At 41.4% G+C, this 26903-nt stretch overlaps 1 protein-coding gene across 10 annotated transcripts in view; it reads right to left on the bottom strand.

Annotated features, from left to right (window-relative positions):
- The window catches only part of tnrc6c1 (trinucleotide repeat containing adaptor 6C1), a 716497-nt gene that overhangs the window by 93074 nt on the left and 596520 nt on the right, over nt 1-26903 (bottom strand). For 9 of the 10 annotated variants that reach the window (XM_072558458.1, XM_072558456.1, XM_072558461.1 and 6 more), the window contains one exon: nt 919-3531. In XM_072558458.1, coding sequence (XP_072414559.1) covers nt 919-3531 — 2613 coding nt within the window. Of the gene's footprint in view, nt 1-918; nt 3532-11977; nt 12098-26903 lie in introns of those variants that run through there. The other variant, XM_072558463.1, reaches the window with a different exon arrangement.

Raw genomic sequence — 26903 nt, 5'->3', positions numbered from 1 at the left:
AACAAGGCGAACTAGTCTGTGTCTTTTACTGAAGGCGGCATATAGGATGGTTGCCTTCACCAGCCGAGACATAGACATAGGGGCAAGAGAGTCTTTCTACAACTTCATAAAACATTGGTTAGGCCACAGATGGAATACTGTGTGTAGATTTAGTCGCCTCAATTTCAGGAGAGATGATTACACTGGAGGGAGTGCTGTGGCAAATGTATCTAAGACAAGAGGACATAAGGAGGGGAGTATGCGATTTAGAGAAGATCTGAGAATTCCCCCCCCCCCCCCACCCCACAAAGAGGTTGGTAGAAATATGGAACATGTTGCCTGAGAGTGTGATTGAGGTAGGTATGCTCACAACATTTTAGTAGTGTCTGGAGGAATGCTTAAAATGCCACACATAGGCTACTGACCAAATGCAGGTAAACGGGATTAGCATAATACAGTGTTCGCTGGTCAGCACAAACATGGTAGGCTGAAAGGTCTGTTTATATGTTTGAATGACTCTATGACTCCCAATATCTAAAACTCCATCTTTGAAAAGCTATTCAGAAAATTGTTCCCATTATATTGTATATTTACTGACTGCCAGACATACACAGTAGTCAATTTAAGCTGCCCTAATGCATATGAAACTCATTAATTTTAGAACAGCAAGTGATTGTAATAAGTCACCCTCCTTCCCACTTTGCCAGATAGAAAAAGAAAGCAGCAGACCTTGAAAGGAATCAAGATGAGGGTCAAATTACTTTAGCATTGCATACCTAAGCATAAAGATCATGATTCAAATGGCAGTGTGCATCCTGCAATTTCTCTTTCAGGAATTTCAGTTATGTTTCCAGAATTTCATGAAAATCTCAGACTTCCATCACATATCAACTTAATTACATGTTTGCAAAAAAAAATTGAAACGGTAGTGAATCCTACCTGGACCAAGTAGGGGGGACCGGTTTTGCGTGGCACTTGACTGATGGGGCTGAGGTGGTTGTTCAGCCACAGCGTTGCTACTACTTTGATTCACAGGATTGTTTCTATCCCACATGTTTACAGTCTTCTTATAAGTGGTTGGGTCTCCCCAAGCAGAGGTACCATCATCAATCTCTATTTTGCGGCGAATAGATGGTGGGGAAGGTTCTTCCCAGCCAGTGGGTTCACTGTCCTTCTGTTTTGTAGGCAAAGATCCACCAACCCAACCCGAATTAGACTGTTTAACAGAAGCAGCTCCTCCCCAGTTGCTAAGATTATTATCCTGAAGTTTATTTCCCCAGTTCTGTGGTGCATTTGACTTTGAAGGCTCTCCCCAGCCTGCATTTGAACTTGGTTTGCTGTTGGTACCGCTATTCCATCCACTAGCCTGTGATCTGGTTGTCTCATTCCAATTGGGTCCAGCATGGCTGTTTTCATTCTCCCAACTAGATCCATTTTTTTTTGCCTCACTTAAAGGTCCTGCAGCAGTATCAGTCCAATCTCCTCCACCACTCCCTACTACTCCCACTCCTCCTGATGTCCATCCTTGATTGGTTTTCTGTCCTTCACCCCAATTTTGAGACTTGGGTTTCTGAGAGTCTGCCCAGGATGGTGGTTTCTCCTCCTGATTAGAAACCCCACCCCAGGCATGGCCACTTTTAGCAGCAGCAGTAGTAGAATTAGCAGAATCTCCCCATCCCCCCTGGCTATTAGACACTTTGTCTCCCCAACCTGCGTTATCAGACATAACTGTTGGTGGAAGATTTCCCCAACCAGATACTAAAGAGGTATTCGTACTGCTTATGCTGGACCCATCACTTCTCGCCCCTGAGTTTGAAGACTGGGCAGCAGCAGAACCCCAGGCCTCAGTTCCATTGTCATTTTTTCGCTCAGACCTAGGAGATTCTTGAATTTCCCAGGAAATATTTTGCTTTACTGGTGTCTGTCCCCATCCAGAATTACACAAGACTCTAGGGTCATGATCTGGCTTTGACATAACACTCTGGACCAGCCCTTGCTGTTCATTCATCCCTTTATCAGCCTTTCGTCGGCTACTACTATGTCTTCCTCCACTTCTGCTGGTGCTTCCTTCATGTTGGCTGCCAGCACTTTCATTACTTCCCTCACTACCAGTGGTACCTGAATCAGAAGGTTTGGCCAAAGAGTTAATTTGTTCATTACCTTGCTGCAAGGCAGGTGTTTGGCTGTTAACACAAAGACCCTCCCACCCTTTCCCATTTCCATTTGCTTCATTACTGGAATGCTGGTTAGAGAGTTTGCCCCATTCTCCATTTACACCATTGCTAGTGTTCCTGTTAGATGGTGTGTTACCCCAAGCTCCAATGCTACTGGGACCAGAGTGCAAGCCCCCAATGGTACCAGCCCTTGTCCATGGCAGTACTCTAGGACTGGTCGGGGGACCGGAGTCCCAAGCATTGTTTCCAACATCCTTTTGCACAGCGTTATTGGAATTGTTTGCTAATGTCTGTTTAGCACTTAAACTTAATGCAGAATTCACAGTGTCTCCATTCCCCTGACTAAATGCAGAGTTACTGTTGGTGGTTGTAGGATTAGTATGTGGCACTCCCCACACTGAGTTGCATGAAGGACTGTTCATTCCTTCGCCATTACGCCCGCTGAGTTGAGAAACTGCAGATGACCCACCACCACCAGAAAGGTTTTGAAGATGAGATGGGTTTATTGTACCCATGCCTACTGTCATTGCCCAGCCTCCTGGTACAGAAACGTTGGGCAATCCATTTGCTTGCATTGCATTGATAGGATTTGGTGAAGAGTTTATGGGGTTAGTGTTATTTGGTCCATCAGTGTTAAGGTTCTGAGGTTGTATGCTGAAAGACACATTCTGTGAAGTGGACGTTTGTGTATCTGTGCTCTCTGGCTGCAGCAAATTTCCCCAGGTATTCAATGTACCTGCTGGACCATTATTAGGGTTACCATAATTCTGATCAATGGGATTACTTGGACTACAAATATTTGAAGTGCTTCCTCCTCCAACAGTTCCTTGAATTTCCTGGCCAACTACAGGCCAAGCAGCTGGATTGGCATTGGGATTAAGATTCAGATTAATACCAGCAGTAGGTGTAGAAGTGCCCCAACAGTTTGGATTTACACTTACGATACTATCAATCTTTCCACTTCCACTGGGAGCAGAGCAGTGCCCTACGCCAGGGGCAGACCCTGGGGCAACAGCCCACACCCTGGATGAATTTCCATTTCCGCCATTTGCTCCGCATCCAATGGCACTCTGGTTTGAACTGCTTTGGACAAGTGCTCCATTGCCACCATTATTGCAATTTTTGTTTTGTCCATTGAAGTTGCCTGGTGCACTCCCTGTAGCCATGCTATTATTATCTGAGCCACAATTTGAGGCAGAGTCAGTGTCTGTGCATTCTGAGGCAGTTTCAGTCTCGTTTCCAGAAATGGAAGGCCAAGCCTCTTTGTCACTTCCGTCTATTATCACTTTATCCCAGATGCTGTTTGGTTCACTCCGAAAGGGGGGCTGGCCCCAGTGGGAATTTTCATATTGCGTTCCCAGACCACTGTGGCTAAGATCTAGAAGAGACCAAAACAAAGTTAAGAAATATACTGTATCAATCAAAATAAAGAATCACACAATGCAACTGCAGACCAAGTTATAGTAATAGCAAATTGTGAATGCATCTTTTCATTCTGTTCAGTTCACAAGCTAAACACTACAAACCTAGACAAAAAGGGAGAAAAAAGTAAATTCAAGATCAAAGCTACAAACATTAGCAACATATTTACTGATCATAATTCAAATATTGTTAATCAGGTATTATAAAAACGATTGACAAAAACAGTTGTTTTGGATACATGGAAGCATTTAAGATGAATTCTTTAAAATTCTGAAAGAAACTGGACTGTAAAACAATGATTCTGATTGATAGTTTGTAAAAAGTTTCTATTCAGATACAGTAAGAAGCTAGTAGATGTACAAGAATGACTTGAATGTTCAGTCTCAGCTCTTCCCTTAGCCCATCTGAGAAAGCATATGGACACACCCTTTGGTTACAAGCAGCACAATGTGAAAGATTGCAAACATAACTTTCTATACATGTTTTGGTCTCATGTTATTGGTCAGTCCAGTTTCCTTAGTTCAGGTATTAAAACTTACTGAAGCTGAATTCTAATACACTAGGGCAGCCATTTCAAAAGTGAGGGTCAGAATCCCAAGTGGAGTTGTGAGCTCTGACCAAGTTAAAACAGTTGCACACCAGCTGTAATAGACCCCTGCTTTTTCAGCTCACACTCTCCACTGTCTCAGTTCTTACTGATGGTCCTCGATAATACTAAAGCCTCAAAATTCTATTCAGATACAGTAAGAAGCTAGTAGATGTGGGCGGCACGGTGGCACAGTGGTTAGCACTGTTGCCTCACAGCGCCAGAGATCCGGGTTCAATTCCCGCCTCAGGCGACTGACTGTGTGGAGTTTGCACGTCCTCCCCGTGTCTGCGTGGGTTTCCTCCGGGTGCTCCGGTTTCCTCCCACAATCACAAAGATGTGCAGGTCAGGTGAATTGGCCATGCTAAATTGCCCGTAGTGTTAGGTAAGGGGTAAATGTTGGGGTATGGGTGGGTTGCGCTTCGGCGGGGCGGTGTGAACTTGTTGGGCCGAAGGTCCTGTTTCCACACTGTAAGTAATCTAATCTAATCTAATCTAAAATTGGGCCACAGTTGAAAAACGTTTGGGAAGCACTGCTGGAGGGCCCTCAAAAGATCCATCTCAATTGTTATTCTTCCTCATTGAAATCTATTTTGGTGATTGCCATCAAGACCAATAAACATATTGACAACTTGCAGTTCCACTTCACTATTATCACACTACATGTACAAAATCTATCTAGTACTGAGAGCTGCAATTAAATTAAATATTTAGAAGACGACAAAAAAAAACTTACATCTACCTTCCCAGTGACACACTGCACAGCTTGGTGCCCTCCCAGAATCCAAATTGAGCCTCTGAAAACCATCAGAAGTTGACATATATCGGCAAATCTGCTTTTCTTTTTTAAAATCATCTATATTACAATGATCCACATTGATCTGTATCCCTGCCTCAACTCAATTTCTGCTGACACTCTCTTCCATGCTTTTGTTACTTTAAGGCTTGATTAGTTTAATAATGCCTGGCCAACCGTCCTCACTCTCAGTAAATTTCACTTCCTCTCAGTACACTTAATGGTAAGATCCTGGAGAGTTCTGCTGAATAGAGACCTTGGAGTGCAAGTTCCTTGAAAGTAGAAAGTGGAATCACAGGTAGACAGTATAGTGAAGGCAGCAATTGATATCCTTGCCTTTATTGGTCAGTGTACGGCGAAAAGTGGGGTTGGGAAGTCATGTTACAGTTGTACAGGACATTGATTAGGCCAACATTGGAATGGAGCGTGCGATTCTGGTTTCTCTGTTATAGGAAGGATGCTATGAAATTTGAAAGGGCTCTGAAAAGATTTACAAGGATGATGCCAAGTTTGGAAGGTTTGAGCTACAGGGAATGGCTGAATAGACTGGGGCTATTTTCCCTTTAGTCTCGAATGTGTGAAACTTTTAAAGGTTTATAACATCATGAGGTACATGGATACGGTTAATGCCCAAAGTTTTGGGGGGGGGGGGGGGGGGGGGGGGGGGTGAGAAGATTTAAAAAAGGTACCCAAGGAGCAATGTTTTCATGTAGAGGGTGGTGAGTATGCAATGGGTTGTCAGAGGAAGTGGAGGAGACTGATACAATTACAATGGTTTAGAGGGATACAGGCAAAATGCTAGCAAATGGAATTAAAATTTATTTAGGATATGGAGGCTGTTTCCATGCTGCACAGATCTATGACCGTAGCTCACAATGCACTCAGATTATCTCACCTAGCATCTACTTACATGCGCCAATTTTCCACTCCCCACCCACCACCCACAGACACACACAAGTCACTCAAATGACTTAAAACGTATGGCCTCATCTCTTCATGTCTGTAACCTCCTACAGCTCACCAAAATACTGCATGCCTTTATCTCAAGCTTGTAAGTAACCTCCACATCCTTCAGCCTATTATTGACAACTATGCCCTGAACTATCAAGAACCCAACCATAGGAATTGTTGTGCTTAGCCTCTCCAACATGTTGCTTTTTTATGGCTATCCCTAAAACATGCAATTTGACTTGGTTTCAGTTATCTCATTTAATGTCTCGTTTGGCTCAGCATCAATTTTATCTAAATTATAGGTCTAAGAAGGAATCATTGGATTGTTTTCTCTGTCAATGGCATTATGTAAATGCAAATTACTGAATGTTTTAATTGCATGTTTTTCATAAACCTAACCCTGAACTTCACAATTAGAATCACAGAATCCCTTCAGTGCAGAAAGAGGCCATTTGGCTCATAAAGTCTGCAACACCCTTTGAAGAGCATCCCAACCAGAAACAGAATCAGCACTCCCCCTGCAGCCCAAACCCACATGTACCAATGCTAATTCACCTAGCATGTATATATCCCTGGACACAATGGGTAATTTAGTATGGCTAAGCAAATCAACCTGCACATCTTTGGATTGTGGGAGGAAACTAGAGCACCCACATATACATGGGAATTGAATGTGGCCCCTGGCGCTGTGAGACAGCAAGTGCTAACCACTGAGCCACCGTGTTGTGTGGCCCTCTGTGCAAATGTGATTCGAAATCTAGCATTTTTTAGTCATTACTTGGCATCTGGTCCAATAAGATCTGCGCTTGCATGAAAGTCATCCAGTTATTTTGTTCAGTATTTTTTTTGCCCACTTGTAGTTCATCCTGTAAATAAATTGCAATTTTGGCCCACTAAACTATACTCGCCCATAGTAACTGCACCTGCTCTCAATTATACCACTCTTACTTGTCTCAAATTCTGTCATCGTGACTTCACTCCTGCTCACAAAAGGATTTTTTATTTATGAAATTATTAATCTCAGAACTCCCCACATTTAATTAGGAAAGTAATTAAAACTATTTAAGTGTTTGGTAAAGTTGAAATCTTGAGCTATACATTACATAAAGCAGCAGCCTAATTAACGATAGGTAACCCCTAATCTTTCGCTAATACACTAAACAAACCAGTAGCTAATATCCTGCAAGCTACAGATGTCTCTCAGTTTCGTACACCCGTAACAGTCTAATTGAAAAGCAGCACACTGAACATCCTGGAACAAAATTATACACAAGCTTTCTTAGTAATGTGACAGAGAAGCTAAATAATGCCAATGTTCCCTTCCATTTAGAGAGGGGAGGAAAAAGGATTGGGGAAATGTCTAATCTTTATGTCATAGACATTAGATATCAATATATTCCTACCAGGAGAAAACTGGAGAGGAGTCTTTTCAGAATGTGAAAATCTCAAGTGTTAGCCCTTCTCTTTTCTACCAGATTTGCTTCCCTTTCCAAATGCTGCTGCAATAAGTATTTCAAGAGCAACCACAGCAAGTTATAGGGGAAAAATGTTGAGAAAGTCCACTAAAAGACCATACACAACTGAAACTCTCAGAGGAGAAGTACCAGGGCAAAGCACCGATTTTTGAACATAAATCTAATATTGATTATTTAAAGATTCAGACAAATTAAATTCTATGTTTCCATGGATCGAGTGCAAAAAAAACCTGAGATATTGTATTAAGGCACCTTAATAACAACACTGTTGATTTGCATGACCTTAAAAGTTGTCTTAAATCCATTCTTCCATGTGGAAATGTTTTAAAACAGGATTAAACTAAGTAGGTGCAACTGTTCAAGTATTCCAAGCTATCAAATACAATGCTCATTGAAGCAGCTCTCACAGGATCATTTTTTTCAATGCTGTATTCCCAGAGGCTAAGTGCAAGCTTTCTCCAAAACAAGGCAGAACATTCCATAAGTGGAAAAAAAGCAGCTGCTCCTCAATAGAAACAGACATTGCACCTATTCAGTAAACAATGAATTGACAGTACAGAAACCAAAATTAACCCTTTTCACTGACTCTACCTGCTATCTCAATTGTGCACTTACAAAAAGCAGATAGTTTATCAAACTACTACCTCGCTTGGGCAATGAGGGAGGTAATAAGATGGGGAGTCAAGGGAATTTACACCATCTCGCTGCCCTCATCATTTTATCATTACTGAAATTTAGTGCAGGTAGTTTGCATGGTTCATGGCTGGGAGCAGCCCAAGTCATGATTCAACTATTGTATTGTATTGGGACAATAGACCCAAAATAACTCCAGGATTCAGGAGACCCATTTAGTTCTGAACTCATTAATAATCACTATCAAAATGTGCTAATCAACCAGAAGAGACTCAGCCAAGACTATAAGATGCAGAAGTGGAAAGAGGCTATTCAACCCATTGGGCTTGCTCCGACATTCAATCATGGTTGATGTGTTTCTTAACCCTATTCTCCTGCCTTTTCTCCATAACTCTTGATCCCTTACTAATGAAGAATCTCTCTTTGCATTAAATACAGTCTCCGTGGCAACGAGTTCCACAGATGCACCATCCTCTGGCTGAAAAAAATTCTTATTTCAATTTTAAATGTCGTTGTTGTGGTTCTGTTCGCCGAGCTGGGAATTTGTGTTGCAGATGTTTCGTCCCCTGTCTAGGTGACGTCCTCAGTGCTTGGGAGCCTCCTGTGAAGCGCTTCTGTGATCTTTCCTCCGGCATTTATAGTGATTTGTACCTGCCACTTCCAGTTGTCAGTTCCAGCTGCCCGCTGCAGTGGCCGGTATATTGGGTCCAGGTCGATGTGCTTATTAATTGAATCTGTGGATGAGTGCCATGCCTTGAGGCATGGCACTCATCCACAGATTCAAATCAATAAGCATATCGACCTGGAAATCATAGAATCCTTACAGTGTTGGCACAGGCCATTTGGTCCAGCAAGTCCACACTGACCCTCCAAAGAGCTACCTTCTTGAACAGCTATAGTCCTTGGAGACCTGGAACACCCATAGTGCTGTTCAGGAGAGAGTTCCAGAATTGTGGCCCATGGGTGATGTGCAGCTTGAGAGGAACTTGAAGGTGGTGTTTCCATGCAGCTTCTGCCCTTGTTTTGCCAGTTCATTGTTCATATTAGTCCACAGGTAGCAGTACTGGACATTCCTGATGAAGGGCTAATGCCCGAAATGTTGACACTCCAGTTCCTCGGATGCTGCCTGACCTGCTATGCTTTTCCAGTGTCACAATGTTCGACACAGTACTGGAACAGTTTGGTTAAAATGCAGCACACCTTTAGAACTGACTTCTACCTGTGAAATGAGGGACCACAGAAGGAGGCCAAGATGAATCACAGACATGATGATACAGGTTGAAGACAGAGTCAAATCCTTCAGTATGATCTTTTGCACCAATATGCTAGGCCCTCTCTATCATTGAACAGTAACTGTTTGTGGACCCAACCCCTCCTTTTTGATGTTTAATTGTCTATCATTATTCATGACTGGAAGTAAGAGTGCAGATCTTAGATATGATCCATTAGGCGTGGGATCATATAGCCCTGCCTATCGCATATTGCTTACATTATCGAGTTTTAGAGAAGATTTGTAGCTCGCTGAGCTGGAAGGTTCATTTTCAGATGTTTCATCACTATATTAGGGAACATCTTCAGTGAGCCTCTGGACGAAGCACTGCTGATGTTTCTTGCTTTCTATTTATATGTTTGGGTTTCTTTGGGTTGGTGATGTCATTTCCTATGGTGATGTCACATTATTTGGCATGCAGGTAAACTATGCTGTAGCCTCACCAGGGGTTGATGCCTTATTTTTAGGCGTACCTGGTGCTATTTCTGATATGCCCTGCCGAGTATTTACAAACCCAGGATGATCTCCTGACTTGATGGCAATGGCAAGTTGGGGTAAACAGATTGGGCATGAATAGAATTGTGCTGTTTACTCCCCACAGCATCTCATGATGTCCAGTTTTGAGTTGCTAAATATATGTTTGAAGACTGTTCCATTTAGCACGGTGGTAATGCCACATGACGCAATGAAAGCTATCCTCAATGTGAAGAGGAGACTTCATTGTCACAAGGACTTTACAGGGACCATTCCCACTGACAGTCACGGATGGTGACATCTGCGACAAATAGACCTTGTTCTCAACAATCTATTAGATTTTTCCCTATCGTTGGCTTGCTCATCACTTCCCACAGTCCCAACTTGGTAGTTCTGTCCTTCAGGATTCAGGTAGCTCAATAATCATTAACCACACCAGTCTTACTTACAGTGTGGAAACAGGCCCTTCGGCCCAACAAGTCCACACCGACCCTCTGAAGAGCAACTCACCCAGACCCATTCATTCCCCTACATTTACCTCTTCACCCAACACTACGGATAATTTAGCATGGCCAATTCACCGAACCCGCACAATTTTGGACTGTGGGAGAAAACAGGAGCACCCGGAGGAAACCTGAGGCGGGAATTGAATCTGGATCTCTGGTGCTGTGAGGCAGCAGATTATATTCTGGCCCATTGCTACCTTCAAATACTTCTTCTATGTGCAGTTCAATATGGGAAAGTACTGATTCATAGGGCATGTGTTTGTTGTTTTGTGTGGGATTTGTGGAGTGTGCAGATCTGTATGGGCTCGCAATCGTAATTCTCCATGTTTGACCTGATTCTGAGATTACACATGGTCCAGAGTTAATGTTGAGGACTCCCAGTGCATCTTCTTTCCATTCTGCCACTGTCCGATGCATCTACTCGCTTAGAGGGCAGAACACACTCCGGGGATTGTGTCGTCTGGGGACATTATGGTACGACTTAATAAGAAGGATTATCTCAGGCAATTATCTGACTAACCTGTGGGACAGTTCTCCCAATTTTGGCTCAAGACCCCATGTTTTTAAGGAGCAGATGCTGTTAAAGATGGTGAATTTCCTTACCCGAACAACACTGGTCTTTAGGACAATGGACAGTGGTCACATATCGCCATTATACTTACCTTTAATTTCAGATTTCACCATCTGCCACAGTGGGGACTAAACTCATGTCTGCAGAACATTAGCCTGAAGTGTTCGATTGCTAGTTGAATGAGTTTATCATTATGCCACCACCTCTCCATAACGGAGTGCTTCAGCAACAATCAGCAGGATAGGTATATGAATGGGAAGGGTTTGGAGGGATATGGGCCAGGTGCTGGCAGGTGGGACTAGATTGGGTTGGGATATCTGGCTGGTATGGACAGGTTGAACCAAAAGGGTCTGTTTCTGTGCTGTACATCTCTATGACTCTATGAACCTGAAACATTATGCTTTAATTTAGACCAGTACCAAAGCTATACTTTTCTTTCAGAGTACTTGATTTCAAAAATAATTTGTAATGAAAGTTGAGGAAACAATTTAAACCACATTCTGGTTTGCACGCTGGAAAAAGTTCATTTTCCAAATCTATATTAATCATTTTGTGCATAAGTCAGTCCACAAAAACCACAACTGCTGCTCAGAATTATTTCAACCGGTTAAAAACTTTCACTCAAACTTACATTATTTTATTCAAAGCAACCACAATTTAACAGCATATCAAAATTGAATGCCAATGATAATGTACACAAATATTCATATTTTCCAATAGTTTAAAGCATCACTATCACCTTCAGAGAATAAGTACCAAACCTGCAGTCCTTCGTTTAGCTATTTATTTTTAAAAGATAGATTGGCAGAGTCCAAAGGGACCCGGAGTTTGACTGAAGTCTTTTTTTTCGCTAAAATCATTGACAAGAAGCTTTTCATGAGACAATAAGCAATTTTCAAAACGAGAAGCAGCACCTAAGTAAAACATTTGTGAATTAACATTTTATTACTGTGTAAGTGCAAGATGCAAAATATCATTTCCACAAATAACCAAGTGTTAGGTCGCCATTTTCTCAGTTTTAACAGACAGCTACTTCAGACTGCATTTAGTAGCTTTCTAATTTAATACAATATTTTTAGAGAACAAAGCAGCAATTATTTGGTATGTTTCTGCTCTACAGGGGACTGCTGTGAAAAATACCTGACTGAAGGTGACGCCCAACCATCCTAGGAAACGCTACATTTTGTGCAAAGTTGCCTTCATGTCTGCACCTACGCTCGCCTGTGCTCTGTTTCAATATGTCGTCTGTGTACTGTTTAAGCCTCATCTTGTCTACATGCCAGAAAAACTACTCTGTGTACTGTACGCTGCTGACAACCTACACTTGCTCAGCCCTCCCCTGCTTGGAAATGCCCTTCTGAGGTGGGATTCAATATTAAGATATCAGCGACAAAGAATCTAGCTTGATTATCTAATTACTGATGACATTAAACCTATCTTCCTTTCTTTAAATTCTTTAACTGTCACAAAACATTTTCTCCTGGCAATGCAATTAACACTAGCCGTTTTTTTGAAAGTCAGCCAAAAAAAAACAACCGCATTCATTGGTTGGCTGCATGCAAATAAGATCGGTTGTATGCCTTATAAAAACATAATCTGGCATACCACTGCAGCTTTAAGGTTCAATATAGAACTAATACATAAATGGGCGTTGCGCCAGTTCCTTGCTTTATTGTTTAATCTAGTCCACGCTGCAACTAAGCATTTTAAAAATCATCTATCGTTCGAAAAGATTACTCAGGGAAAAAAAAGCCAGAGCCCACTGTAAAACACATTTTATTTGCTACGATTAGCATTTGTTAGCACACACCCACACGATCATTCTCAAGTCCCTGGATGGAAAGGGACGCTGCGTGGTTTAGTTACAGTTCATAAACATATGCCAACGTCCATGCACAACAGCTCACGAACAAAATGCCTTTATTGCTTGTTTGATTGCAAGTTAAATCAGACTCTGCAAAAAAGACCCAGGCAGAAAAAAAATAATCATGTTGTGGAAGTGCCAAGGTGAGCTGAAAGTCATTGAAAGCTGCCTATCTTTAAAAGCATTGAGCACAGACTTGTAACGTGGTTGCTAGGTCACAACCCCTTGTTATCCAGATTGCAGTGTAAATTAAGCCTGAAGCTTAGGCACCGTCAGGTTCTGCAGAGTATGAGCAGCTCACAGCTGCTCCATCAATCAGCAATGCAAAAGAAACTGAAAACAATGTCTGCACTCAAGACTCAAGCAACCGTAGGTGAAAGAATACAATGAGAAGTCTTTCTACTTTACTTTTGATTAATTTTTGTTGTTCTGGAATTTGCAGTCAAATGTGGTACATTCGCTCAGCTGTATGGAATCACCTCAATAATTTGTACACTAGTGCAAACAAGAATATTCCACCCAACAGTAACTTATATTTATAGAATATCTTTAACAGTGAAATAGCAAAAACACTTCAAAATAGTATAAATCAGATAAGAAGTGACAGCCAAGCAGGAAAATATTAAGACAAGTGACTAAAAGCATGGGTTTTAAGTAGTACCTTAAGGATGAGACACTAGGGGGGGGGGGGGGGGGGGAAAAGAGGGTTAGGGAGGGAATTAAAGTTTACAACCCAAATGACTAGTGGAGACACTACCGGGGGATGCGCAATAGGCTAGTGTTGAAGGAACGGAGGCTGCGAAAAGGTTCAGATAAACACGTTCAAAACGATTAAGAGGGCAAGCAATTTCCTTTTGAAATTTAGTCAGACTTGCAAACTCACCAGAGTGCTGTAAAATCTTGGTATTTATTTGCTGTTAACAGTTGCAAATGGAAGCTGACCTAGGATGGAGTTGCTGCCTTTGTCTGTGAATTGTCAACTTTGTTACAGAGAGATACCAAAGCCAGCGAAGTTTAGTTTATTGGTAAGCATTCCACACAAAGCACTGGAAATGATAAGACGACCAAACAGGGAAGGATGGCGGGGGGGGGTGGAAGATTCTCACTTTTCTCTTTCAATCTTTTGACTTGGTCACAATAGAAGCCATTGGGAGTCAAGATTAGAGTGGCGCTGGAAAAGCAGGACAGGGAGCATCGGAGGAACAGGAAAATTTACGTTTGCCATGGGGAGTTGACTTAAATTTTCAGGACACTTTTCAAATTTGTGCATGCACCCACTCCTACCAGCTATCTTTTTTTGCAGTTTTTCACTTATTCACTATTTATGACCCCACACGTACAACCCAACATATATTGCCTATTTTAAAATTCTGGATGACTTTATTTCTATTGTACTTTTACTTCAACTTTACATTTTTTTTAAACTTTCTCTTGTTTTTAGCATCCATTGTGTTGCATTCTTTAATGTATAGAACTTTCACTCCCCACCTTTTCACCATAACCCACAATTTTCCTGCCTTCTTAGGATTTTCCTCTACCTCTGCTTAAAGTGTATTTAGAATTAAAAACTGTTTGTAGGTACTGACGTAGTAGTGAGATAGTAGTGCAGAAAAAAACAGGGAAAAATGATATAAAGTAGGGGTATTCAAATGGGGAGGGGGGGGGGGTGGAACTGAGGTACCTTGGCAGATAGGTGCACTAATCATTGAACAAAAAGGCATGACAGAGACAGCAATAAGATCTAGCACACCTTTTGCTTTATTAAAAGTGGCATAGATTATAAGAGCAAGAAAGTGATGTTAAACGTGTAGAAGACACTTCTCAGACTTCAGCTTTAATACTGTTGTTTGTAGTTTTGAATGCATGGTGACTCTGGATTGCACTGCTGTCTCCCAGCGTCCAGCCTCAGGCAACGTCTGTGTGGGTTTGCATATTCTCCCCATGTCTGTGTGGGTTTCCTCCAGGCGCTCCAGTTTCCCCCCACAATCCAAAGATGTGCAGGTTAGGTGCATTGTCCATGCTAAATTGCCCATAGTGTTCAAGGATGTGTACATTAGGTGCATTAGTCAGGGGTAAATATAGGAGGGAATGGGTCTGGCTGGGTTACTCTTCGGAGGATTAGTGTGGACTTGTTGGGCCGAATGACCAGTTTCCACATTGGAGGGATTCTATAAGAAAAAGGTTTACAAGAATGGTTCCAGTCTGAGAAACTTCAGTTATGAGAATCAATTGAATAAGTTGGGTCTGTTCTCCTTAGAGAGAAAGTGGCTTAGATTTATCTGAAACAGGTTTTCAAAATAACGAGCAAGTTGGATAAATGCAAGGAGAAACTGTTCTCACTCGTAAAAGGAACAAAACATGAAAGCATAGATTTAAAATACTGTACAAAAAGGAAGCAAGGGTGAAGGGAGGAAAAACATATTTACTCAGCGAGTAGTTAGGGTATGAAATTCACTACTTCCAAGTGTGGTGGAGGCAGGTTCAGTTGAGGCATTCAAGACAGCATTGGATGATTATTTGATTAAAATAATGTGCTAGGGGATGGGGGAAGAGCCGGAAATTGGCACTAGGTTATGATGCTCATGTAACGAGCTGGTGCAGGCACAATGAGCAGAATGGCCCACTTCTGCGTTGTAACATATCTGTGATCCTATGAAATACATTGTTCACCATTATTCTACATGACCATGTCCATATGCATTATTAAATTATTTCAGTACAGTACAAGTGAAAACAAAACTGAAATAGCTAATAGACTGCTAATTGAAAACATTTGATTTTATGCATGGATAGCATATAATAATACACAAGGTATCATGTGGGACAGGTTGGATTGACAGTTTTTAAAAATCTCAATTATTATTTACATTTCTATGAACCTAACTGCCATAAACATTTTGAATCCCTCAAATTTTAATTGCTGTCCTACTGTGCATAATGCATTAAAATGCATTTACATTGGGACAACCAAGTTTCATGCTTGAATTAGAGAACTGCTCAAACTTGGGTGATAGTAAGACTACCCATGAATCCATTTCACCTATTCGCAAGAGCAATTCAGTTTGTTTCACTTCAGGCTCTTTCCCTGCAGCCTTGTGTTTTTTTTCCCCCCCACTTTTCAAGTTCTTGACCAGTTCCCCTTTGAAAGCCACAAATTAATTTGCCTCTACCACAGTTAGGTTCCAGATACCAATCACTGACCACATGAACTAGTCCCCACATCACCTTTATCAATCATAAATCTGTGGGGTTCTCTGTTTCTCCAACCTGTCATCAATGTGAATAATTTATTTCCATCTAATTTATCCAGCCCGCTCATGATTCTGAATAACCCTATCAAACGTCCTCAGTCTTCACAAAAGGAGGACAGGCTAAGTTTTTATGATTTTCCAAAAAGTGCTTGCATTCTGGAATTGTACTAGCAAATATAACATCACTCTTCAGAAAAGGAGTGACAGAGAAAACAGGAAAATTCAGAGCAATTAGTCTTCATCAATCAGAAAAGTGCAGGAATCTACGATGAGGAAGGCTCAACAATGTATTTAGAGAATAGTACATTAAAACAAGTCAAGATGGTTTTATGGTAGGTTTAAAAAAAAGTGTATGACAAATTTATTGAAGGATTTTTATCTTTCAGAATGTAACTAGGAAAGTAAATTAAGGGGAACCAGTATATGTAGCATTACTTGGAATTGCAAAAAGACATTGAAAAGGATGCCAAATAAGCAGTTAGTACAAGACAAGGGCCAAGATCTTCTCTGGATAGATGGAAACCAAATATACCCCGCAAGATGTGCATCTAGACCTCTTAAAAATCCATTAGAGTCCTAAAGTACTATGTGGTAGTTGCCTGGAAAAGTTAAGCTTTTAATAGCAATGTTCTAATGCCTAAAAGGTTCCAAAACTTTTTTTAAAAGTCCTCAAATTTGAGTTAGAGGCAGAAACTTCAGGGGATTTTGATACAAGTACCTTAATATTGAACCATGAAAAATTAGAGAATTAAAATCTGCTCTAACACTTGGCTAACTATAATATCTGACACTCACCACCACTCACTCTCCACTTCATGGCATATGGCTGCACTGGTTACTAATTTCTAACTGTCCTTAAACTGAATGACTTACTATGCTATTTCAAAGAGCTGGCGAGAACCACGTTGTTGGTCTGGAGTCACATGTAATCCCAACCAGGCAATGATGGCAGATTTCATTCCCAAAAAAATTAGTGAACCAGATGGACTTTATGACAACTGATTGTAGTTCTATCATGATCACTATAACTTAGATTACCTTTACATTTCATATTTATTAATTGAATTTAAATGTCATCACAGAATTTGAACCTGCAACCTAAGAGCATTAGTCAAAGCCTATGGATTACTAGTCCAGAGACATTACCATTAGGTCACTGCCTCCTCGGATGTTTGCATGCGCCAGTTATTTTAAAAAAAACTTCTCTTGCTAACTTATGCTTGTTTTCTTGTGCCAGTTTAAATACTGAGATACCGAGGAAATTCATGCTTTCCATGCTTGTTGTGGCTTTAAGTTTAGTGGAGAGTTCATAATTATTGAAAAGGAATTGACAAATTCATATGATTTTGTTTAAGAGTCCAAATACCATGTATGACAATGCAAACATTGCTCCTATGATAGATTAGATAGAAAGTGAAAGGTCAAGAGCATGCTCTAATGTGAAATGCTCATTTAAAGAAAACTGTGAACAATACTTCACTAGGGGGGAAAAAACTTGAAAAGTTTCCTTACAAATAACAGAAAACCAATTAAATTCAGCCTATTTCTTTCACGTCCAGCAGGAACCTTCAAATACCCAAAACTTAGTTCAGAGTCATCACTATCCCCCCAGTAAAATTTTTTGCTCAGGATGGCATGGCTGCAACTGGTTTCTTCTCTCTAATTTCTTTGCATTTAATAAATGCCATTTTCCCTCCAGCTGGTATTCCTCCCGGAGATACCAAATACAAAATGCAAACTAAATTGGCTATTACTTCGATTTCACAGCAACAAAGTGTTCCATAAGCTTTGTTTTCAGCAGTTTTCTTACCAGAATCTTACTAAGAAAAATTGCTAAATATTTAAAATGTTCAAAAAGCCCCTATAATAAGTCATAGAGATGTACAGCATGGAAACAGACCCTTCGGTCCAACCCGTCCATGCCGACCAGATATCCCAACCCAATCTAGTCCCATCTGCCAGCGCCCGGCCCATATCCCTCCAAACCCTTTCTATTCATATACCCATCCAAATGCTTCTTAAATGTTGCAATTGTACCAGCCTTCACCACATGCTCTGGCAGCTCATTCCATACATGTACCACCCTCTGCGTGAAAAAGTTGCCCGAGGTCTCTTTTGTATCTTTCCCCTCTCACCCAAAACCTATGTCCTCTAGTTCTGGACTCCCTGACCCCAGGGAAAAGACTTTGTCTATTTATCCTATCCATGCCCCTCATAATTTTGTAAAACTCTATAAAGGTCACCCCTCAGCCTCCGACACTCCAGGGAAAACAGCCCCAGCCTGTTCAGCCTCTCCCTATAGCTCAGATCCTCCAACGCTGGCAACATCCTTGTAAATCTTTTCTGAACCCTTTCAAGTTTCACAACATCTTTCCGATAGGAAGGAGACCAGAATTGCACACAATATTCCAACAGTGGCCTAACCAATGTCCTGTCCAGCTGCAACATGACCTCCCAACTCCTGTACTCAATACTCTGACCAATAAAGGAAAGCATACCAAACACCACCCTCACTATCCTATCTACCTGCAACTCCACTTTCAAAGGAGCTATGAACCTGCACTCCAAGGTCTCTTTGTTCAGCAACACTCCCTAGGACCTTCCCAGTAAGGTATATAAATCCTGCTAAGATTTGCTTTCCCAAAATGCAGCACCTCGCATTTATCCGAATTAAACTACATCTGCCACTTCTCAGCCCATTGGCCCATCTGGTCCAGATCCTGTTGTAATCTGAGGTAACCCTCTTCGCTGTCCACTACACCTCCAATTTTGGTGTCATCTGCAAACTTGCTAACTGTACCTCTTATGCTCGCATTCAAATCATTTATGTAAATGACAAAAAATAGATGGCCCATCACCAATCCCTGTGGCACTCCACTGGTCACAGGCCTCCAGTCTGAAAAACAACCCTCCACCACCACCACCCTCTGTCTTTTACCTTTGAGCCAATTCTGTATCCAAATGGCTCGTTCTCCTTGTATTCCATGAGATCTAATCTTGCTAATCAGTCTCCTAGGAGGAACCTTGTCGAACACCTTACTGAAGTCCATATATTTATTATATATGGACTGCATGAGCTCCAAATGGTGTTTTTTGAAAATTACACACTGCACTTTACAAAGTCATATTAATTCCTTTATTTTGTTTAGAAATCTTTGGTCTAACTCAAAGTTCTCAAATATTTTTCTATCTGAACGAATTGCTATCCCATATAAAAACTTCAGAACAGTACTTTCCATGATGCATTAACCTCAACACAGTTGCATGATCAAACATTCAGAACAGCAACGTGAACTCAATTGCCGATGCAGGAACATTCCACATATCTCTGCAGTTTGTTCTGCATATTCCTTTATGCACTTTCCACAGTCACATTGATTAGTGCTTCTTGGACTTGGATGTGGACAAAACTTTCTTCCTTGCCCGACAATAGCTCACATGATAAATGAGTCAGTGACTTAGCATATTATTCTCTTTTTAAACCCCTGTTGACATCCATCTGCAGGAAAGCCACCCTCATTCTCTCTGCTATTCCACCTCAGCTTCCAAACCTGCTTTCCATTTCAATGCTTGTGAAAATGTTTTTACCTCCCAGTTTCATCTATTACTACAAGTTTAAGTTTGAATCTTTCCAAAAGCTGGGTTCCACAGATGAAACAAGAGAGTGATATCTCTTGGCATCAAGGCCACATCTGACATTAAGGAGCCCTAGCAAAACTGAAGTCAATGGAAATCACGGGGAAAACTTTTTAATGGTTGGAGTCATACGTGAAACTTAGGAACATAGTTGCGGTTGTTGAAGGTCAGTCAGTTAACTCCAGGATCTCTCTGCAGGGTAGTGCCCGAGACCCAGCCACCTTTAGCCACTTCATTAGTGACCTTTCCCTCCATCATAAGATCAAAAGTGGGGATGTTTGCCAGGGATTACACAACATTCAGCATCATTCACAACTCCTCAGGTCTAGGTGCAGTCCACATTCAAATGCAACAGAACCTGGACAAATTTCAGTCTTGGGGTGACAAGTAGCAAGTAACATACATGCTGCACAAAATCTGACATTCCCTGTGTTTTGGAGAGTTAATATTATCATCCCTTGTCATTCAATGGCATTATCACTGAATCCCCGACTATCAGGATCTTGAGATTACCATTGACCACAAATTGAAGACGACTCAATATATATGCAGCAAGTTACCTCCTGACTCCCCAAAACCTGTCCACCATCAAAAAGGCATGTCAGGAGGGTGGTGGAATACATTAATGAGGGCACTTACAACAACACTGAAAAAACAGTCTGCTTGACTGGCACTACATCCACAAGCATTCAGTCACTCCACCTCTGATCCTCAGTAACAGCATTGTGTAACACCTACAAGACCTACTGCAGTAATTTGCCAAAGATCCTTAAACAGCATCTTGCAAACCACTTCATCTAGAAAGAAATGAGCAACAGATACATGGGAACACAATCACCTGCAAGATCCCCTCCAAGCCACTCACCATCCTGGCTTGGAAATATATTGCCACTCCTTCAGTGTCACCGAGTCGAAATCTTGGAATTCCCACCCTAACAGCATTGTGGGCCTACCAACCGCAAATGGACTGCAATGGTTCCAGAAGACAGGTCACCACCACCTTCTCAAAGTTAACTAGAGACAGACAACTAATTAGGAGAACTAAGCCAGTGATGCCCACATCCCATGAACGAGGGAGAAATAGGTAGGTAGTTAAAGTTAATTAATTAGTTCAAGAAAGTCACATTGATGGTTAATAGTGTTAGCTCTCCAAAACACAGGGAATGTCAGATTTTGTAATGATTATAAGCGATTTGCTGAAGTTTAGGATAAAATGGATTTGGGAGATCTTCAGGGCAGAAAATCGCATGGAGACAGAAGGTTATAAAATCTTAGTTGCTATGGAGATGGGCTTTCAGAGGAGTATCAAACCATCAAGGTGTCAACTTCTGTATGGGGCAAATATATTTGAAAATTCCATACATTCTGGAAGGATTTCTGCAGAGTTCATGTTTCAGGTCAAATGATCCTTCTGACTAAACATTAACACTGCTTCCACGTTAAAAATGCTGCCAGACCTGCTGAATTTCACCAGCAATTTCTATTCCTGCTTGGATACAAAATGATCTGATTGGGCAACATCAGCATGGATATACGAATGGGTAAGAGTGCTCGACAAACATCTTAAGGAGAGTCAATGGACATAGTGCATGGATTTTCAAAAGGCTTTTGATAAAGTGCCACACAAGGTTGATTAGAAAAATTAAAACATATGCAATACGAGGTAATGTACTGGCATGGATTAATTATTGGCTTATATACAGAAAACAGTAGGAATAAATGGGTCATTTCGCATTAAGCGGGCTGTGACTAGTGGGATGTTGTAACAATCAGTACTTGGGCCTGAATGATTTGGTGCAGGGGGCTAAATGTAATATCTTAGTTTTGTATGTGCAAATTTAAATAGGAATGTGTGCTGTAAGGAAGATGTAAAGCAGCTTCAGAAGGTTTTGGACCGGGTTAGTGAATGGGCAAGAACAATACAGATGGAATATATTGTGGAAAATGCAACACCTGTTAGGAGGAACAATGTACAGAAACCTTTTTAAATAGTAAGAAGTTTTAAAGTGTAGATGTACAAAGGGACATGTGCAACCTTGTCAGTAAGTCAATGAAGGTTGACATGCAGGCACATCTACCTATTAGAGAGACTACTAGGAGGTTTGCCTTTATTGCAAGAGGATTTGAGTATAGAAGCAGTAAGGCTTGGCCTTAATTGTATAGAATCATATGGTTTTACAGCGTAGAAGGTTATTTAACCCATCATGTCTATACCGGCTTCCAAAAGAGTTACCCAGCTAGTCCCACTTTCCAGCCCCATTCTCCACAGTCCACTAATTTAATCACTTTCAAACATATATCCAGGTTCTTCTGAACCCTCCAAAAGGAATCTACCTCCACCACACTCAGGCAGTGCATTCCATAAGTTTCTCCTCCTCTCACCCAGAGTTGTCCTCCTGATAGTCTTGAAACCGTGACCCAAAGTTACTGACACACCAACTAGTGGAAACAGAACATGCTTCTTTAGCCTGTCAAAATTGTTCATAATTTTGAACACCTCAATAAGGTCACTCAACCTATTCTGCTCCAAGGTAAATATGCCCAATCTCCGTGATCTTTCTTTGTATCTAAAATCCTTCATTCCTGGTATCATTCTAGTAAATGCTCTTCACTCTCTCTCCAGGGCTTTACCATCCTTCCTTAAATAAGGTGGCCAGAATGGAAAACAATAGCTGACCAATGATTTGCAGAGGTACAGCTTCCTTGCTTTTACACTCTAGGCCTCTATTTATAAACTCAAGGATCCTTTAAGTCCTCTTAACAACGGTTGCAATTCGCCTTGCCACCTTCAGAGAATCATGCACATGAACCCCGATGCCCCTCTACTCCTGTACCCCACTCAATATTGTACCACTGAGCTTGTATTGCCTCTCTAATGTTTCTTCTACCAAAACGCATTACCTCACATACCTCTGTATTGAAATTCATTTGGCAGATGTCTGCACATTTGGCCAACTGGTCAATGTCCCTCTGAAGTCACTCAGCATCATCCTCACAATTCACTATTCTCCTCAGCTTAGTATCATCTAAAAATTTAGAGATTTGAACACCTATCTCCAAATCATTTATATAAATCAGAAAAAGCAAGGGACCCAACAGCAATCAATGGGGAACACCACTTTCAATTTGTCTCCACCTTGAGAAATATCCATCTATATCCAAACTGTTTCCTATCTTTTAGTCAACTTTTAATCCATGCTGCCAAGTCCCAAACATTTCTAATTTGCTAAACAATCTGCCATGTGGCAACATATCAAATGTTTTCCAAAAGTCCAAGATCTACAACACTACCCGCATCCACTGCTTGTATCACCTTGTCAAAGAATTCAATTTTGTCAGACACGACCTGCCCTTGAGCCATGTTGACTGTCGAGTACTAACTTATCTTGCTCTAAATATATATTTACCTTATCCCGTATTATGGCCTCCATTAGTTTCCCCACACTGACAGGTCTATAGTTTCCTGGGTTATCCTTTGCCCCTTTCTTGAACAATGGTGTCACATTTACAATCCTGCAGTTCCCAGGGACTAGGCCTATGTTCAGAAAGACCTGGAGTATTTCTGTCGAAGTCTGTGCAATTTGCTCGCTTCACTCTCAGCAATCTAGGATACATCACATCCCAGCCTGGCAACCTCTTTAATTGAAGTGCTACCAGCATTTTCAGCTTCTCTTCTTTATTTATCATTACACTGTTCTTGCTCAACACCCACATTTTCAACTAGGCCATTGTTACCATCTTCTAATTTGGTATAGACCGAAGCAAAGTATTCATTTGATACATCTGCCATATCCTTTGCTTCAGTAAGCAGCTTACCCTGCTTGTTCCTTTTGGTACCCATTATATCTTTCACTAACCTTTTACTACTAATATGTTTGAAGAAGCAGCAGCACGGTGGCTCAGTAGTTAGCACTGCTGCCTAGGAGCCAATGACCCAGGTTCGATTCACGCCTCGGGTAACTGTCTGTCTGTAGAGTTTGCACATTCTCCCAGTGTCTGCATGGGTTTCCTCTGGGCACTCTGTTTCCTCCTACAAGTCCAAAGGTGTGCAGATACGGTGAATTGGCCATGCTTAAATTGCTCATAGTGTTAGGTGCATTGGTCAGGAGTAAATATAGGTTAGGAAAATGGATCTGGGCAGGTTACTCTTCGGAGGGCCAGTGTGGACTTGTTGGGCCAAATAGCCTGTTTCCACACTGTAGGGGTTCTAATCAAAGGACATTTTACTATCTGTCTTAGCGAAGCCTGCTATCCATTCCTCATGCTTCACTTCAGCTTTCCATATTCCAACCTTAACTTCTCTCCTGCATTTGAGATATACTTGATTTCTGCTATTATTATTTTGGTACACATTACATACCTAGCTTTTCTTCCTTTTTTTAAAAATCAATATTCTTAGTCATCCAGGGCACTCCATCTTTGGATTCCCTGTATTAACTTTTCATAGGTATTTACCTAGCTTACACCATATTCATCTCCCTTTTGAAATTCTCCCATTTTGCATCACTATTTTATCCACTGTATTTATAGGAGCTTGGTTAGAGCACAAATAATCCTGTCAGAGAGGGAGTGCAATAAAGGGTCACCAGACTTGTTGCAGAGCCATAGAGTCGAAGAGTTATATAGCATGGAAATAGACCTTTCGGTCCAACTTGTCTGCGCCAACCTTAAACCTGTCTTGTCCCATTTGCCAGCATTTCCCTCTAAACCTTTTCTATCCATGTCCCCATCCAGATGCATTTTAAGTGTCGTAACTGTACCAGCCTCCTCCACTTCCTGTGGCAGCTCGATCCATACATGACCACCATCACCATCCACACCCCCCCCCCCCCCCCCCCCCCCGTGAAAATGCTGCCCCTGAGGTCCCTTTTAAATTCTCCCCCCTTTCACCTTAAACACATGCCCTCGCATTTTATCCTGCCCCACAATGGGGGAAAAAAACCTTGGCTATTCACCCTATCAATGCCCCTCATGATTTTATAAACCTCTAAGGTTTACAGCCTCAGTCTTCAACGTTCCAGGGAAAAAAAGAACACCCCAGCCTAGTCAGCTTCTCCCTAAGCTCAAACCCTACAATCCCAGGAACATCTTCGTAAATCTTTTCTGAACCCTTTCAAGTTTAATGGCATCTTTCCTATAGCAGAGAGACCAGAAATGAACACAGTATTCTAAATGCAGCCTCACCAGTGTCCTGTACAACCACAACATGGTGTCCCAATTCCCATACTCAGTGCACTGACCAATGAAGGTAAGCATGCCAAACACCTCCTTCACCACCCTATCTACCTGCGACTCCACTTACAAGGAACTATGCATTTGCATCCAAGGTGTCTGTTTGGCAACACACCCCAATTCCCAGGATGGTGGGACTGTCCAATGAAGAGAGATTAGCGAAACTCGGCTTGTGTTCTCTACACAGTTTTTGAAGAATAAGAAGTGATCTTAAAGTTACAAAATACCCAAAAGGGATAGAAAGGGCAGCTGCAGGTAAGGTGATTGCCCCTGGTTAGACAGCCTAGAACCAGAGCGCACAATTTTAAAATAAGGAGGATGCCACTTGGGTCCAAGAAGAGGAGCTTTTTTTACTCTAAGTTGTGAATCTTTGGCAATCTCTACCCCGAAAGGCTGTGGAAGTTTACTTTTTGAGTATGTTTAAAGGTAGCGATTAATAGATTTCTGACAATTAGTGGTATATAGGGTTATATAGATGGGATAGGTTAAAAAGTATTGAAGTGTTCAATCAGGAATTATGATGTGCTGAATGGTGGAGCAGGTCGAATGGTGTACTCCTGTATCAGTGTTTCTAGTTTACAGGACTTTTCTTTAGATATCCCTGAAATGCATTGACAGGCTCATCTGTAAGAGAAAAATGGACTGAAAAATGGAACAAGCAAGTGAGAGCAGGAGGGTAAGAAAGACCAAAAGACAGCAAGGAAGGAGGGAATTAGCTATATGGAACAAATGAGAGGAGAAGGGAGTGAGGGACAGAGCGAGAGAGAGATGGAACAAGCAAGCGAGAAAACAAGACAGAGCAAGATGATTTGATGGAACAAATAATGGATGGGGCGGTTAAGCGGACACAAAGCATCTGAATGGAAACACAAAGAACAACACATATGGAGTTCTGAGAATTTAAATTCAAGCTGGAAGATTTGCCAGTGCCCATTAGAGGGTGGAATCTTCATGGTGACCATCAATATGAAGTCAGTTACCTTGCTGGTAAAGGGAAAATCCCTGGAATGACAGGTCTAGCATATGAGGAACGGCTGAGGATACTGGGATTGTATTCGTTGGAGTTTAGAAGATTAAGGGGAGACTTAATAGAGACGTACAAAATAATACATGGCTTGGAAAAGGTGGATGCTAGGAAATTGTTTCCGTTAGACGAGGAGACTAGGACCCGTGGACACAGCCTTAGAATCAGAGGGGGTCATTTCAGAACAGAAATGCGGAGACATTTCTTCAGCCAGAGAGTGGTGGGCCTGTGGAATTCATTGCCACGGAGTGCAGTGGAAGCCGGGACGCTAAATGTCTTCAAGGCCGAGATTGATAGATTCTTGTTGTCTAGAGGAATTAAGGGCTACGGGGAGAACGCTGGTAAGTGGAGCTGAAATGCGCATCAGCCATGATTGAATGGCGGAGTGGACTCGATGGGCCGAATGGCCTTACTTACACTCCTATGTCTTATGGTCTTAAAAAGGAAGCAAGACATTGTGCTATATCCCACTTATGAAAGTGAACGGATTTCAAGCTGCTCTACATCACAAAAGTTAATGACTTAATTAAAGTCACAAACCCCCAAATTAGCTTTATTTGGAGAATCAGGCTAACAGAAAGCACAGACCAGGTCCTGTAGTTAACAAGATCCATTGTTTATTACAAGTCAATTTTAACCACAAATAAACAGCTATGATCTATTAACACATAACAAGTTAAACTCTAATCCGGTTTAAAATCCCTATGCACATATATAGACAGGCGAAACAAAAGGTGTTACGGATAACTGAAAAAAACACAATGAACTCAGTTCAATAAAATCAGTCTACAGGTTTAGATGATTTCCTTTTTCTTCCCTAGACCTTCAGTTTCCAAAATCCTTTCTTTCAGATTCTCAGTTCTTTGACAGATTATTAATTGTTTCGTTTCAGAGTCACTGGTTCAAGGCAAAGCATACAGAAAATGGTGGGACAAAACAATTGACTGTTTTGAGATAGAGTTACTTTGCTGCAGATAGATATAGATAGAGGTAGACCCTGCTTCTTCGAATATGGGAGTCTGATCTTTACTATTGAGAGAATACAACTTTGGTCTGGTT

The sequence above is a fragment of the Chiloscyllium punctatum genome, chromosome 39, assembly GCF_047496795.1.
Source record: "Chiloscyllium punctatum isolate Juve2018m chromosome 39, sChiPun1.3, whole genome shotgun sequence".
Lineage (NCBI taxonomy): Eukaryota > Metazoa > Chordata > Chondrichthyes > Orectolobiformes > Hemiscylliidae > Chiloscyllium > Chiloscyllium punctatum.
Note: the sequence above shows the minus strand (reverse complement) of the source record. Positions and strands in the feature narration are given on the sequence as shown.